This window comes from Eublepharis macularius, chromosome 10 (assembly GCF_028583425.1).
Source record: "Eublepharis macularius isolate TG4126 chromosome 10, MPM_Emac_v1.0, whole genome shotgun sequence".
Taxonomy (NCBI): domain Eukaryota; kingdom Metazoa; phylum Chordata; class Lepidosauria; order Squamata; family Eublepharidae; genus Eublepharis; species Eublepharis macularius.
In genome coordinates this window covers 8,009,071-8,022,825 of record NC_072799.1, presented here as the reverse complement: position 1 = coordinate 8,022,825, position 13,755 = coordinate 8,009,071, and the positions used below count along the sequence as shown (strand labels likewise).

Genomic DNA, 13,755 nt, shown 5'->3' with positions numbered 1-13,755 from the left:
AATTATTATTATTATTATTATTATTTTTAAAAAAGGTAAGAGGACTTTAACTAGGGTTGCCATGCTGTGATTGGCAATGGGTGGGAGCTGGGAGGGGTATAAGGGGTGCCTAACATCGTGTATGCACTAACATCACTGCTTGGAAAAACTCAGAAATGATGATGGACCGCTTTAGGACTCACCAGAAACTCTACGGGGTTGTCTACAGAGTCCAAGGGGTGCTGGCAGGGCTGCCAGGCCTGTGCTTGGCACTAGCAGGAGCTTTTGGAGATCGAACATGGGGAGGGGAAGCGTTGTGCAATACAGTAACATCAGTTCCCGGTGAAGACCCTGAAGTTACATTGCCCCCCATCACTGGCGGAGGACAGGGAGCACCAGTGATGGGCAACCCTAGATGTTGCCAGTGGAATTCAAAGGGAAATTGAGCCCTGTCTTAAGCAGGCCCAGCACATCCATGGATGCAGTGCTGGCAGCCTTCTCGAGTGCTGAACTCTGAAGGAGGCGCCGTGCTGGTCCCAAATGACCCCCCCCCAACCTGGAACTGGGCCACATCCCCACTCGCCTCTCCGCCGCTGCCGCCTGCCTCAGCTCAGCTCCCGGCGAGCCGGGCACCCAGGTAGCAGCAGCGAGCGGGGAAGCAGGCCGCTGCCGCCCATCTCAGGAGAGGGGGACACTCTTGTGTGATGACATCACGTCATCGCACAGGGCTGAAGGGGTGAGGGGCACAAGTAGGTATCTCGCCTCAAGCGCCAGAAACCCTGGCACCAGCCCTGGTCTTAAGTAAAGACAACCCCCTAAAAACAAGCTGGTGGCAGTGCTCTACCAAAGCTCCACCTGCCCAGTGCTTGAATGAGGCAAGTGGGAAGGAAGCAGAAAGGGAATGTGTAGGGGCCAGGACCAGTTGGTAGCCCAGCACAGAGGCACTGCACTGTGGCTGATACTCCCATTCCAGGGCTTCCCTATCTCTGCGACAAGGTCCCATTAATTTTGTCCTCAACTTGGCCCTTACAAACAAAGTGGCTTGGGCCTCCTGAAAACAGTTTCATTGCTAAGCAATGATTTTGAATTCTGGTCTACAAAAATCAAGCCCAACTCTCAGTCCACTACACCTCCTCGGAACGTCTATGTTTTTGCATATTTCAGTGTATTATATCCCCTTCTTCCCCTCTTTCCTTTAGTGTTCAATAATAAGCAGATAGGCAGGCCAATGTTTACTGCCAGGATTGTTGTCTAAATACATCACATTTCTGAGTTTTGTCATTGCAAGCATCCTTAACAGCTAAAACTACTCTTCAAGGTCTTTGGCATTTTGTTGGCTGTTCATTGAAAGCTGGATACTTCAAATCTCTTAGGGTTCATTAAAAACTCCACCTCATTTTGTTCCAAATGTGATCTGCTACATTTAAGATCCTTAATAGCCCTCCATTCTTTTCTTTTTTTTTAAACATCAGTAGAAACAACTCATTATGTCTTAGAATTCATGGCTTTCATCTCCGTGAAGTGTGGACATGGAAAAACGAAGTGTCCTTTAACCTGACAAACTCAGGATTCAGAGATAAGGGAGGGCGGCATTTTGCACCATCACATAATTAACATCTTCTCAAGGGCCAGGGCGGCATTCTTCCAGAAGGCTTGGAGGAAACAATAGCAGATAAAACCGGCAGAAATAAATGCCTTCCTGATTTCTTTGATTAGCTGCATAATCAAGCCATTGTTGCTGTGGGTGACCTTTCTCACCACAATTATTAGCTCCCCCATGCTACCATTCCTCAAAACTTTATTCACTCTGTTGTGCACTCTCCCCAGACTCTACAAGGTTTTTCTTTCTCTCTTCCCTTTTTTTTTTAAAGTTTATTCCAATTGAAATTGTTCAGCATATCCCAAATCATTCATCTTTATCTGGCTCCTTGAACTATTTGATCAAGGAACCGGATTCTTAATCCACACACAAATGAGTTCTACTCCCAACTAAATCCTTATTTTTTTCTTATTTTAAGCCTTATTTCTCCCATATTTCTCTTATATTCTATTATATTTTTATCCCAACCTTCTTCCAAAAAACTCAAAATGGCATACACAGCTCTTCATAACAATCCGGTGGGGTAGACTCGTTCAGGTCATACAGTGAGCTTCATGACTGAGGGGGGATTTAAGCCCAGCTTTCTGGACTCGTACAGTGAAATCCTAAACAGAGTTACTCCAGTCTAAGCCCTTTGATTTCAGATTGGAGTAACTCTGCTTAGGATAGTGAAGAGTCCAGTAGCATCTTTAAGGCTAATCAACTTCATTGTAGCATAAGCTTTCAGGAACCACAGCTCTCTTCATTAGATGCATGGAGGGTATGAAGAAACTGGCCAGAGATATATAGGTGGTGGAGGGGGAGAGGGTGCTGGGAGTGAGGCCCCTGCAAATGCAAATCAGTTGCAAAAGTCATGAAAGAAGTGGAGTGTGCAATCCAGGCTGGGTGTGACCCCTTTCCTCCATTGTTAAATCTGAATGGGATGTCTGAAAGGCAGTTACTTCTGGTAATGAGATAACCATCCAGAGTCTCTATTCAATCCAAGTCTGACTGAGCCAAATTTATATCAGCAGCTTCCTGTTGGATCTGCTTAGGGTTTCACTGTTAGTCTGAAACTCACAACACCACACTACAACACCAGTTCTCAATCAAGTCTTTGTTCCTGATAATTGTGATTCTGATTGTGCTTCTCTATACAACGGCTCTCCCTGGCCCCCATCTAACATTCTTCAAGGTGTGAAATATCACATCACCTCCTACAATTAAGCTGTTGAAAAGAATCCTTTAATTTCATTAATTATGTGTTCGTGTAATTAGACTTTCCATTTTAAAAGAAAAATACTGAAAATTTATGTTATCCACTAGATTATGGTGGACTGGGGACATTTGAAGAGCCAACTTCAAAAAGTATCTCAACCTAAGGACTCCGCCACAGAGACTCTGGGTCCCATTTCTCAGCCTTTATCTCACAACACTTACCTGTTTCATGTATTTCTTCAACACAACTGATACTCATAAACAATGCAACCAGAACCAGGTCCTTGCTTGTTCTACACTCACCTGAATGACAGACTAAAATATAGCTAGTGGAGCACAATATGAGTGAAAGCACAATACAGATGTAGTATTTTTTCCACATATTCTGAAGGCAGGGTAGGGTTTCTGGAGATAATCTCATTCTACTTCTAAGCAAGAATAAAAATCTAAACTGAGCGCCAAACTACAAGTGACGTCTTACACAGGTTGGACACTAGTCGGCTTCCCTCAAGTTTTGATGGGAAATGTAGGCATCCTGGTCTTTCAGCTATAATGGAGAGCCAAGCTGTAAAACCAGGACGCCTACATTTCCCATCAAAACTTGAGGGAAGCCGACTAGTGTCCAACCTGTGTAAGACGTCACTTGTAGTTTGGCTCTGAGAGAAGTGTCTGCTCTTGTAGAATCAATCCAGTAGAATGAGGATTATGCTGTCTTTCCTTACATATGCACTAAACATATCATGATCTTTGGGTACAGGGTGGAAACCCCATGTTTTCCTTCTTGTATGTTTCCCAAAAGCATTTGGACAGACCCTGAGTTGGACGGTCCTTGGGTCTGACCCAGTCAAGCTCTTCTTTGCCCTTTGTTCTGGCTTTAGGGGGATGCATTAACATGGCTGCCTGTATATATATATATATATTGTAAAGGCATGGATAGTTTTTGCTCACCGGATTGATGGAGCCTGTTTCAAAAAACACCTAATGTCAGCAAAGGGAACTAGTTTTTTACCACTGCGTAGTGTTTAACAGCCCTTGATGCTAATCGAATGTAGAACATCTATAAAATGCAAGGCAGTTCTGGCGGATGAAAATGTAATCTCGACAGTCCTAAAGAGGGTATTTCTAGCACGTCTATTGACAGCGCTGCCACTGAATTAACACCAAACCGGTAGAAATGAAATCAGGCATAGAAGGTCAGGCCTTGGAGAGCGTCAGTCAACAAAAGCTCCACTGAACTCGGTGCAGTTCTGCACTCCCATAAAACAGTGGAGGGTCTATTTCAAAGTTCTTTGGCTTTAAACCCAAATTGAGAAAAAGTTCCAGGGAATGAGCAATATTGAGGAAGTCCAGTAGAATAGGAAATAAATCAGATTTTCATAGTTAAATCTGCCAGTCTCTCTTTTTTATATTTGTTGTTGTAAGGACACAAGCATCTTTATTGTAGCATAAGCTTTCAAGAACCACAGCTCTCTTCATCAGATGCATAGAGGGTATGAAGAAACTGGCCAGAGATATATAGTTTGGGGGGGTGTGTGCAAGGAGTGAGGGTGAATTTGGACTCACTTCTGTGATCCTATTTTTGTCAGGGATGCTTTAGCCTCATCCTGCATTGGACAGGGGGTTGGACTGGAAGGTCTGTATGGCCCCTTTCCACTCTGTGATTCTCTCTCCCTACCATCTCACTGTTTGGTTGCGAAGAAAAAGAGACAGAGCTTACGTCAAATGGCTGGGCTACATTTCCTTTGCATGAGATGCAAGTACAGATAAAAAAACAGCTGGGAAGCCCTGACACTGTGCAAGCTCACCTGTGCCTCTAAGCTGTTCTTTCCTGCACAAGCTCATCATCTTTCCCAGCTCTTCAACTGACTTTCTTCTTCAACTGTTTCTGCAGCTACCTGGGCACCGTTACCAAAAGGAGGACGGCAGGACTGCTATGGTGGCAGGCCTCTTCGGCACACACCCTTCCCATCCTGCACTGCACATTTTTCGAGGCAGGGACTTTCCCTGGATTTCTGTGCTTGTAGGTAAAAGTTAAAGGTAGTCCCCTGTGCAAGCCCCAAGTCATTACTGACCCATGGAGGGATGTCACATCACGACGCTTTCTTAGCAGACTTTTTACGGGGTGGTTTGCCATTGCCTTCCCCAGTCATCTACACTTTGTTTGTCTGTGTTTGTACTATAATGTTAATAGTGTAAGAACTGTCTGTATGGACTCTCTTTATTCCATTTTTCCAGTCCCAGAAATGTAGGTAAGAGCTTCCATATATTAGCCTTGTGTTATAAAACCAACAAAACCAGCACTGATTATCAAGGGAACACAGCACACCATCAAAACATATCTGCACTGGGTTTCTTCCACTGTTGTACAGAAGGAGAGAGAGGGGGGAGGGGGAGGGGAGGGAGAGAGAGAGAGAGAGAGAGAGAAAAAGAGAAAGTAAAGACCAATGGTCCTTTCTTTAGAAATCAATTAACAAAATATGGACTAGTTCATCTGGAATCATTCCTGCTTTCGGAAAACTGCTGCGAAGGAAGGAAGGAAGGAAGGAAGGAAGGAAGGAAGGAAGGAAGGAAGGAAAGGCTACCATTGCTCATGCTCCTGTTCCTCATACAATCTGGGCTGCAGTAACTTGAAAATTGACTTCTTGTGGCATAAACATTTCGTGGTCAAATTCAACGCTGAAAGTCAGCTGCAGCAGTGATCCAAGTGTTTGTCTGGGATTGGGGAAGCCTAGTATCAAATCCCCAGACAGCCATTAAATACAGAGGGTGAATTTGGACTCATTTGAAATGTGGTGTTGAAGGAGAGTTGTGCAGAGAGCATGGCTGGCCAAAAAGACAAGAGGGTTCTTGATCAAATCAATCTTGAATTCTCCCTAGAAGCCAAAAAGATGAGACGGAGGCTATCATATTTTAGTCACATCATGGAAAAGCCAACAATGTTAGGAAAGTGGAAGGCAATAGGAAAAGAGGAAGACCCACGATGAGATGGCTTGACTCAACTGGAAGCCATACCCTCCCATTTGTAGGATCTGAGGAAGTCTGTTAATGATAGGACGTTCTGGAGGTCTTTCATTCATAGGGTCACCATAGGTCAGGGGCAACTTGTTGGCACATAACACACACGCACACATACCCTATTGCATTGTTTATTGAATGTCCCAGCCATTGATCACATTAATTGACACAGTGTGATGCACCTTGAGTCTCAGTGAGAAAGGCAGTCTGCAGATAACATTAATGATAATGATACTGGTGGGTAGATAAAACCAAACAAGTTGTTGAAAATTAAAAAGTTAAGATCTTGTGGGATTTCAATATCCAAACAAATAATAAGTTAGAACATAATACTCCATAAATTACTGTGGTTGAAAGTAAGGTCAAACTGATAAGTGTGGTGATCCCAGGTGAGAGCCAAATTGAAGGGGGGGGGGATAAAGATGGAAAGATAAAATACCGAGGCCATTTCCACACGCTGTTAAAGAGATGGTCCACTAACTGAATTCTAGCATTTGTTTGTTTCCCCCCCCATTCATTCCATATGTCTCCGATTTCAAAGCAGAAGCAGGCAGTCTGGTTTTCATTTTTTTTGGCATCTTTTAGCCAGCACAGGAAAGAGTGGGAAATACCATTCTCAGAAAAGACGATGAACAAACAGAAGCCAAACTGCCTGCTTCTGCTTTGAAATGGGAGACGTGTGGAGTGAATGGGGAAAAAAATGCCAGTGTTCAGTGAGTGGACCGTCTCTTTAACAGCATGTGGAAATGACCCAAGATTTGAAGTTCAGGATCTCTGGGAGAAACATATAATGGCTATTCCAGTAGTGACAGGAGCTCTAGGTATGATTCCAAATGGACCGGCTAAGCATCTAGGCAACATTGACATAGACAGGATAACAATTGGACATTTGCAAACAGCCACACTACTTGGAATGTGCCACATACTAAGGGGATACCTCATTGACTCTTGGATTTTCAGATAAAATCTGAGCCAGTAAAGAACCAAACAAATTCCAGCCCACGTATCTGGCGGACTGTGATAACATCACATAATAATGATGAAGATGATAAGACGACAAAGAAAATGATAAAGACAACACAGGAGGAGGAACCAGGTAGGTATAATTTGAGCTCCAGGGAGGCAGGGTAAAATTAGAATGTGATAGACAAAGACCTATAGAACTATGACTGTCTGAATCATCCCATTCTCTAGCTTTATACAGTAGAATATGCCAACGTGCTCAAGCAGCCTACACAAAAGGGAAAATACACTGAGATATATACAATGAGATACATACAATACATACAACACGTTGGCAAACTTTTGGAGATGTGTGTGTGAGGGCACGTGCACATGCACATATGCGTAAGATGCATCTCCCCAGTTGTTTTTTATTGGTTTTGGGGTAATCACCTCCTTCTCCAGAATCTTGGCCCTGATCTGAAATATTAAGGCCAAACACACATCCAGCTAGCGGATCGATATTAACGATTGACATGGTTAGCAAAACTGCTCCTTTGCACACAGAAAATAAGATCAAAAAGAATCCAGTAGCACCTTTAAGACTAACCAATTTTATTGTAGCAAAAGCTTTCGAGAATCACAGTTCTCTTCGTCAGATGCACAGAGGGCAGAAGGAAACTGGCCAAATATAGAGGAGGAGAGGGGGGAGGGGGGAAGGAGGAGAGGGGGGATGTAAACAACTCCTTTGATATGGAGATGCAGACAGCTCCTTTTGGTGTGGGGATCAGTTTGCTTGTGTAAAGATTCAAAGGAGTTTGCCGTGTTAGTCTGTAGAAGCAAAATCAAAAAGAGTTCAGCAGCACCACCAAGACCATCCAATTCCACTGCAGCACAAGCCTTCGATAACCACAGCCCTCCCAGCCAGATGCATCTGACAAAGAGAACCGTGGTCCTCGAAAGCCCACACCAGGCGCCACTGGGCTCCCCTGACCTTGCCTCTTTGTCAGATGCATCTGGCGGGGAGGACTGTGGTTATCGAGGGCTTGCGCTGCAGTGCTGCTGAACTCTTTTTGATTTTGCTTCTACAGACTAACACGGCAAACTCCTTTGAATCTTTACACAGGCAAACTGATCCCCACACCAAAAGGAGCTGTCTGCATCTCCATATCAAAGGAGTTGTTTACATCCCCCCTCTCCTCCTTCCCCCCTCCCCCCTCTCCTCCTCTATATTTGGCCAGTTTCCTTCTGCCCTCCATGCATCTGACAAAGAGAACTTGATTCTCGAAAGCTTATGCTACAATAAAATTGGTTAGTCTTAAAGGTGCTACTGGACTCTTTTTGATTTTGCTACTACAGACTAACATGGCTAACTCCTCCAGAAAATAAGATGTACAGCAACTTCCAGGGTAGCACGAGAACACATGGAGCTGCCTTATACTGAATCAGACCCTTGGTCCCTCAAGGCCACTACTGAGTACTCAGGCTGTCAGCGGCTCTCCAGGGTCTCGGGTGGAGGTCCTTCACATCACATATGACCTGACCCTTAACTGGAAATGCCAGTGGTTGAATCTGGGACCTCCTGCTTGCCAAGCAGCTGTTCTACCACTGAGCCATGGCAACCCCTCACTGCGGAGAATCGCATAAGCCTCTTCTCCTCACTACCAAGTCAATCAAATCTCTGCTTCGTAGGCCATGATGAGATAAACCAAGCAAGAATATCTGGAAACAACTATCAACAGCTTCTCCTCGGGCCTCTTGGGAAAAGACTACCTGAACTAGGAGCTTGAGCATCAACGTGCTCAGCCACTGTTGTTTGGGAACTGATGTCGGGGATGATCCCAACATTATAGTACAGGTTAGTTGTTGTTGTTGTTGTTGTTCTTAATCTGCCTTTGACAATCGCTCAGAGCAGTTCCAACAGACTTGGCTTTAGCCTCTGCAGAGACAGCTTAAGACAGCCAAGATAGATTAACTTGTTTCAGCTCACAGGTTTCTTGAATGAAGATAACTAAAACCGGATAGCGCACACTGATCACATATCGCATCTGAAATCCCACTGAAGAAGAGAAGGGAAAATGCTTTTTAAAAGACTGATGGTGTGACCTTAAACTCCTAATCGCTTATGAGAAGTTAAAGTCCAATGAGGCATAAATGGAGAAATGCCCCCATGCTATATACTGTTAACTTCAAGTCAATACATAATCTTCTTACTTAGTAGCCTTAGAATAATGAAGGGGTAGTAAAGCCATGAATGATTATTTCATATGAAATACACTTTAAGAGACCGGATGCAAAAGTTTCCCTTTCCGCAATAATTAATCTTTTGTGTTGGTGATGATGTTAAATAGACTACTGTAACCCTACAGTGAACCCAGTCTCTATCTCCCCAGTGACCTTCAAACACAAAGCCAATCAATACCAACACACACTTAAAATTCGCCTTAAAAATCGAGAGTCACAAGCAGTAATAAACTTTAGCTTAGGCTATTTATTAATCATTATGCCATACCTGGATAAACTGCAAAACATGCACTGCTATCAGAATAATTTCCCACTGGGGAACTGGTGCATCTGGGCTTGAAGTCAAATACGGGTCCTGTGGTTTCATGCACCGTTTTCCCCCCAGTATATCATTTGGTCATAAATGGGGGAAAATAAGATGACCCATCATATTCAGATGTACTAGATACATTTCACAGAGTACTTTCTTCTTAGCGGCTGAAGAAGATTGATCTGCCCTGTTTGCCTCTGGTAAGAGCAGGGCTTTTTTTCTGGGGAAAGAGGTGGTGGAACTCAGAGGGTTGCCCTCTGAGAAAATGGTCACATGGCTGGTGGCCCCGCCCCCTGATTTCCAGACAGAGGGGAGTTTAGATTGCCCTCCACACCGCTCAGCAGCGCAGAGGGCAATCTAAACTCCCCTCTGCTTGGAGATCAGGGGGCGGGGCCACCAGCCACGTGATCATTTTCAAGAGGTACCGGAACTCCGTTCCACTGCGTTCCTGCTGAAAAAAAGCCTTGGGTGAGAGTAAGATCCAGGGCTTTCCATTTGTACTTTCCCAATTCTAGGGCTTTCCATCCCATGAATCTGTGGGAAATCTCCTTGAGCCCTGAACTAGTTTGCGCCTCAGTGAAGTCAAGTAATAGCCCTGAAGCCTTGTTTTCTGATTCTTGTGTGGATTATTGGTATAGAAGAGACTCTTATGGGCTGGCTCTTACACGTGCATTTGTCATGCCCCTTTTCGTTGGTTGATTACTCTTGGGCAGTTGTATGAACTACTGCAAAGGAATTGTGTTTGAGTTGGCAATGTGTGGCACATTTCACATGAAGGGATTGTTTTGAAGGCTCTCAATCACAAATGCAAATGATCACATAATATTACAGTCAATAAATTATACAGGAGGCAGCCCATTGGTTTTCTGAGTCTGAGCATCGTGCTGGGGGAAGTCCTCTGATTTCTGAAATATCCTGATGCCTGGTTTGTACTGGGTTAACTATGGCTTAGCAAAGGGCCTGGGAGAGATTAGGGAGAGTACTTACGGGGTTGCCAACTCTGGATCAGGCAATTCCTAGAGATGTGGTGGTAGAGCCTAGTGAGGGCAGGGTTTGAGGAGGAACCTCTGTGAGGTATAATGCCACAGAGTTCACCCTCCAAAGCTATCATTTTTTTCCCCAGGGGAACTGATCTCTGTCATCTGGAGATCTGTTGCAATTCCAGGAGATGTTCAGGCCCCACCTGGAGATTAGCAACCCTGCTTCCTGTGGGAAGCTATATTTATTATTTCGAGGTATAGTTCATGGGCCCCATTTTGGAGAGGGAGATACAAATGTTTCATTTTTGTCATCCCCCTCCCCCAACTTGATTGCAAATATCAAGTTATTAGTTAGTTAGCAAACATCCTAAAGATTTGGATGCCTCCGTGATGGTTCCAGTCCTGATTTTTTTGTATCTAACACATGAAACTTGCCATTCTGGAAGTGGTTCCCCTGGAAGTGCTCCCTCCATCAACTCACAGGCAAAAATGCCAACAGACGCCTATAGCCCAGCGACGTCTCACATTGGCGATTTTGTCTCAGCTCCATCTTAGCATGCTGGTCTGCATTTTATGTCCCAAAGGTTTGCTGGTTCAAAGGTCTCATTTTCAGACACCTCTGGCAAATAGTGTGCCATGGGCTGTGCACACATCGGATTTTAGCTTGCAATTGCATTTTAAGTGTTTGGAGATAAAGATTTCTAATCCCCTATTTCTAGAGGGGACCTCCCACTTTCAGAATATTGTAGCCATCAAACATTGGGTTACGTATGCACCAAATTTTGAATTGTTAGGATGTCTGGGATATTAATGATTGACATGGTTAGCAAAACTGCTCCCTTAGCGCACAGAAAATAAGTTGTACAGGTATTTCCTGTTTAGCATGAGAACACAAGATGCCTTATACCGAATCAGACCCTTGGTCCCTCAAGGCCATTACTGAGAGTCACGGACAGGCGTAACCAACAAACACAGATTAACCGTGACCAACTGACCAATATCATTTTGATATTGTTTTCTCTGAACTTGCTCTAGTTAGTTGGTCACGGTTAATCTGTGTTTGTTGATTTCTAAAATCTGGCTGTCCCTGACTGAGGCCCAACTCAAGGAAAAGGGCTGTAACAATCCAATAACCCAATCAATGAGTGACACGATTGAGAACATAACAACAGCAATAACAACGACAACATTCAATTTATATACTGCCCTTCAGGACAACTTAATGCCCACCACCACTACACCCTCTGGCTCCCAGAGCTATTACTAGATGATCCACCTTTTCCACCCATTTCTATCTAAATACCTGAAAAGGTTTGCTTTTTGAGGCCAGAAGATACTGGCAGCAAAACGTGTTGGACTCCCTGGACAACATCAATGCAATAGCCAAAAAAGCTCTGCACAGCACTGCTAGGGTGTGCTGTATATATTATCTGCAGTGATACCTAATAAAAATGTTAATAAGGTAAATTAAGTGAATGAAGTTAAATGATGCTGGCACTGCAGTTAACATAGAGCAAAGCCTCCTTTGGCAAAACGTGCCCAGTAAGCCTAACGAACTAGTGGTGGGGGAGAGGAGAGAGAAGCTGGCACCCCGGGTTCTCCCCAATGCAAAAGCCATCTCCTCAGGTAATGCCTTTGCAACAGGAAGTCAAGTATGAAATACGTTTTTTCAAGGCTCAGCAGCGTGGGAAATCTCTTGTTCGGTTTTTAATTTTCTGTTTGTTTTAGGTTATTGCAGAATTACGGGGAAATGTAACATGCCTGGGTATCTCGGACGGAAAGGAGACAGTTGCAATCCATCCGCTGTGTGTTCTATTTGTCGGGCAGTTCCAGGCAGCCTCCTTTGCCGCGATCTGTTGTTCATCTGCTCCGATGTGGGGAGGGGGGCTGAGAGTTGTTTGTTTGTTGTTGTTGTTCTTTTAAAATGCATTTTGGGCCCAAACAGGAGAGGTGTCCTTAGACCCATGGAGAGTAAGCCTGCAATCCAGTACGTGGTCAGGCTTCTTAATGCTTATTGAAGAAATCAATGACAGAAACTTGCGCAGAACTGCAGCCTAATCTCAGACACGTTTACAAAGAAGTAAATGTGTCTGTAGCCAAAGGAAGCAATCGGTCTTGTATAATCAGGTTTGCATGACTGCTTTTGATGTTTGCATCTAAGCTGGCAAGCAGAGAGCAGCTTCCTTGCGGCAGCTTGTTGTGACCACTAAATTCACCTGCTGCTTCTGTATCTTGCCTCCAGACAGGTCCAGAGAAGGGTTTTTGCTTCTCAGGAACATGCGAAATTCTCCATCCACTGCTGAATCACTTTTCCACACCTAACAGCTAAGAAGCTTTTGCACCCCCCGCCCCGTAACTGAACTGTTTTAGTTGAGTTCAAGCTCCCATGCCCACAAAACCATTGACAGAGTTGAGAACCATTACATCCTGGGCATCTGGGATCTGTGGTTGTAGGTAAGAGCTGAATGTGTTCAAGCTCAGATACTAACCACCCATTCCAGGATCGTTCTGGACCCGAATTCCAGGTGATCCAGCCCCAGGCCACTGCCAGATATGAGGCACCAAAACCTTCAAACAGAACCTTGGAAGTTTCACAGGTGAACTTGGTCTAGTCGCATTCCCTTTGCCTTACATACCTCACAGGGTGGTTGTTGTGAGAAAACGGAGGAGGGGAGAATGGTGGTCTAAGTGACTTTGCGCTCCCACTGGGGCGAAAGGCAGGGATGCAAATAAAGGAATGCAAAAAATGCCTGCATGCAGAGCCTTGGTCTTGATAATGTGCCTCTGAAAGAAGGGCCTGGGCATCCAGATCCCCCACCCCACTCCCTGCCCGAGCTCCAGCTACTGACAAGCTGTTTTCCAGCTGTAGAGACTGGACCATGCTTTCATTCAGCCCTGTGTGCAGGGCAAGCCATGTGGCTCTGCCAAAACTGTGGAAGGAAGGAAGGAAGGAAGGAAGGAAGGAAGGAAGGAAGGAAGGAAGGAAGGAAGGAAGGAAGGAAGGAAGGAAGGAAGGAAGGAAGGAAGGAAGGAAGGAAGGCTTGTTGAAACATGAGGTGCTTGAGTGGTCTGTGTTCAAAGCTCAGCTGGATTGCAATGAATATACCATAAGATGGTATTCATTTTGCCTTCACATTTTGACAACCGAAAAGGGACTTTTGAATGCCGTTATTTATTTTCAGAGGAGTTAGCCGTGTTAGTCTGTAGTAGCAAAATAGAAAAGAATCCAGCAGCACCTTTAAGACTCGCCAACTTTACTGTAGCATAAGCTTTCGAGAATCACGGTTCTCTTCGTCAAGATAAGAGAACTGTGACTCTTGAAAGCTTATGGTACAGTACAGTTGGTGAGTCTTAAAGGTGCTACTGGACTCTTTTCTATTATTTATTTTGAAGCATTAATATGCCCACCTTTCCTCCAAGCGTTTCAAAACCCAAGCCAGGTAACAACAACATAAAACCATCATAAAGTCAATTGGATAAAACAACAG

General features: G+C 44.4%; 1 protein-coding gene across 1 annotated transcript in view; it reads right to left on the bottom strand.

Moving 5' to 3' along the window:
• The window catches only part of CTNNA2 (catenin alpha 2), a 678,629-nt gene that overhangs the window by 325,719 nt on the left and 339,155 nt on the right, over positions 1 to 13,755 (bottom strand). Inside the window, exon 8 of the mRNA XM_054989920.1 lies at positions 4,737 to 4,751. Within this exon, the coding sequence (XP_054845895.1) occupies positions 4,737 to 4,751 (15 nt within the window). The remainder of the gene's footprint in view (positions 1 to 4,736; positions 4,752 to 13,755) is intronic.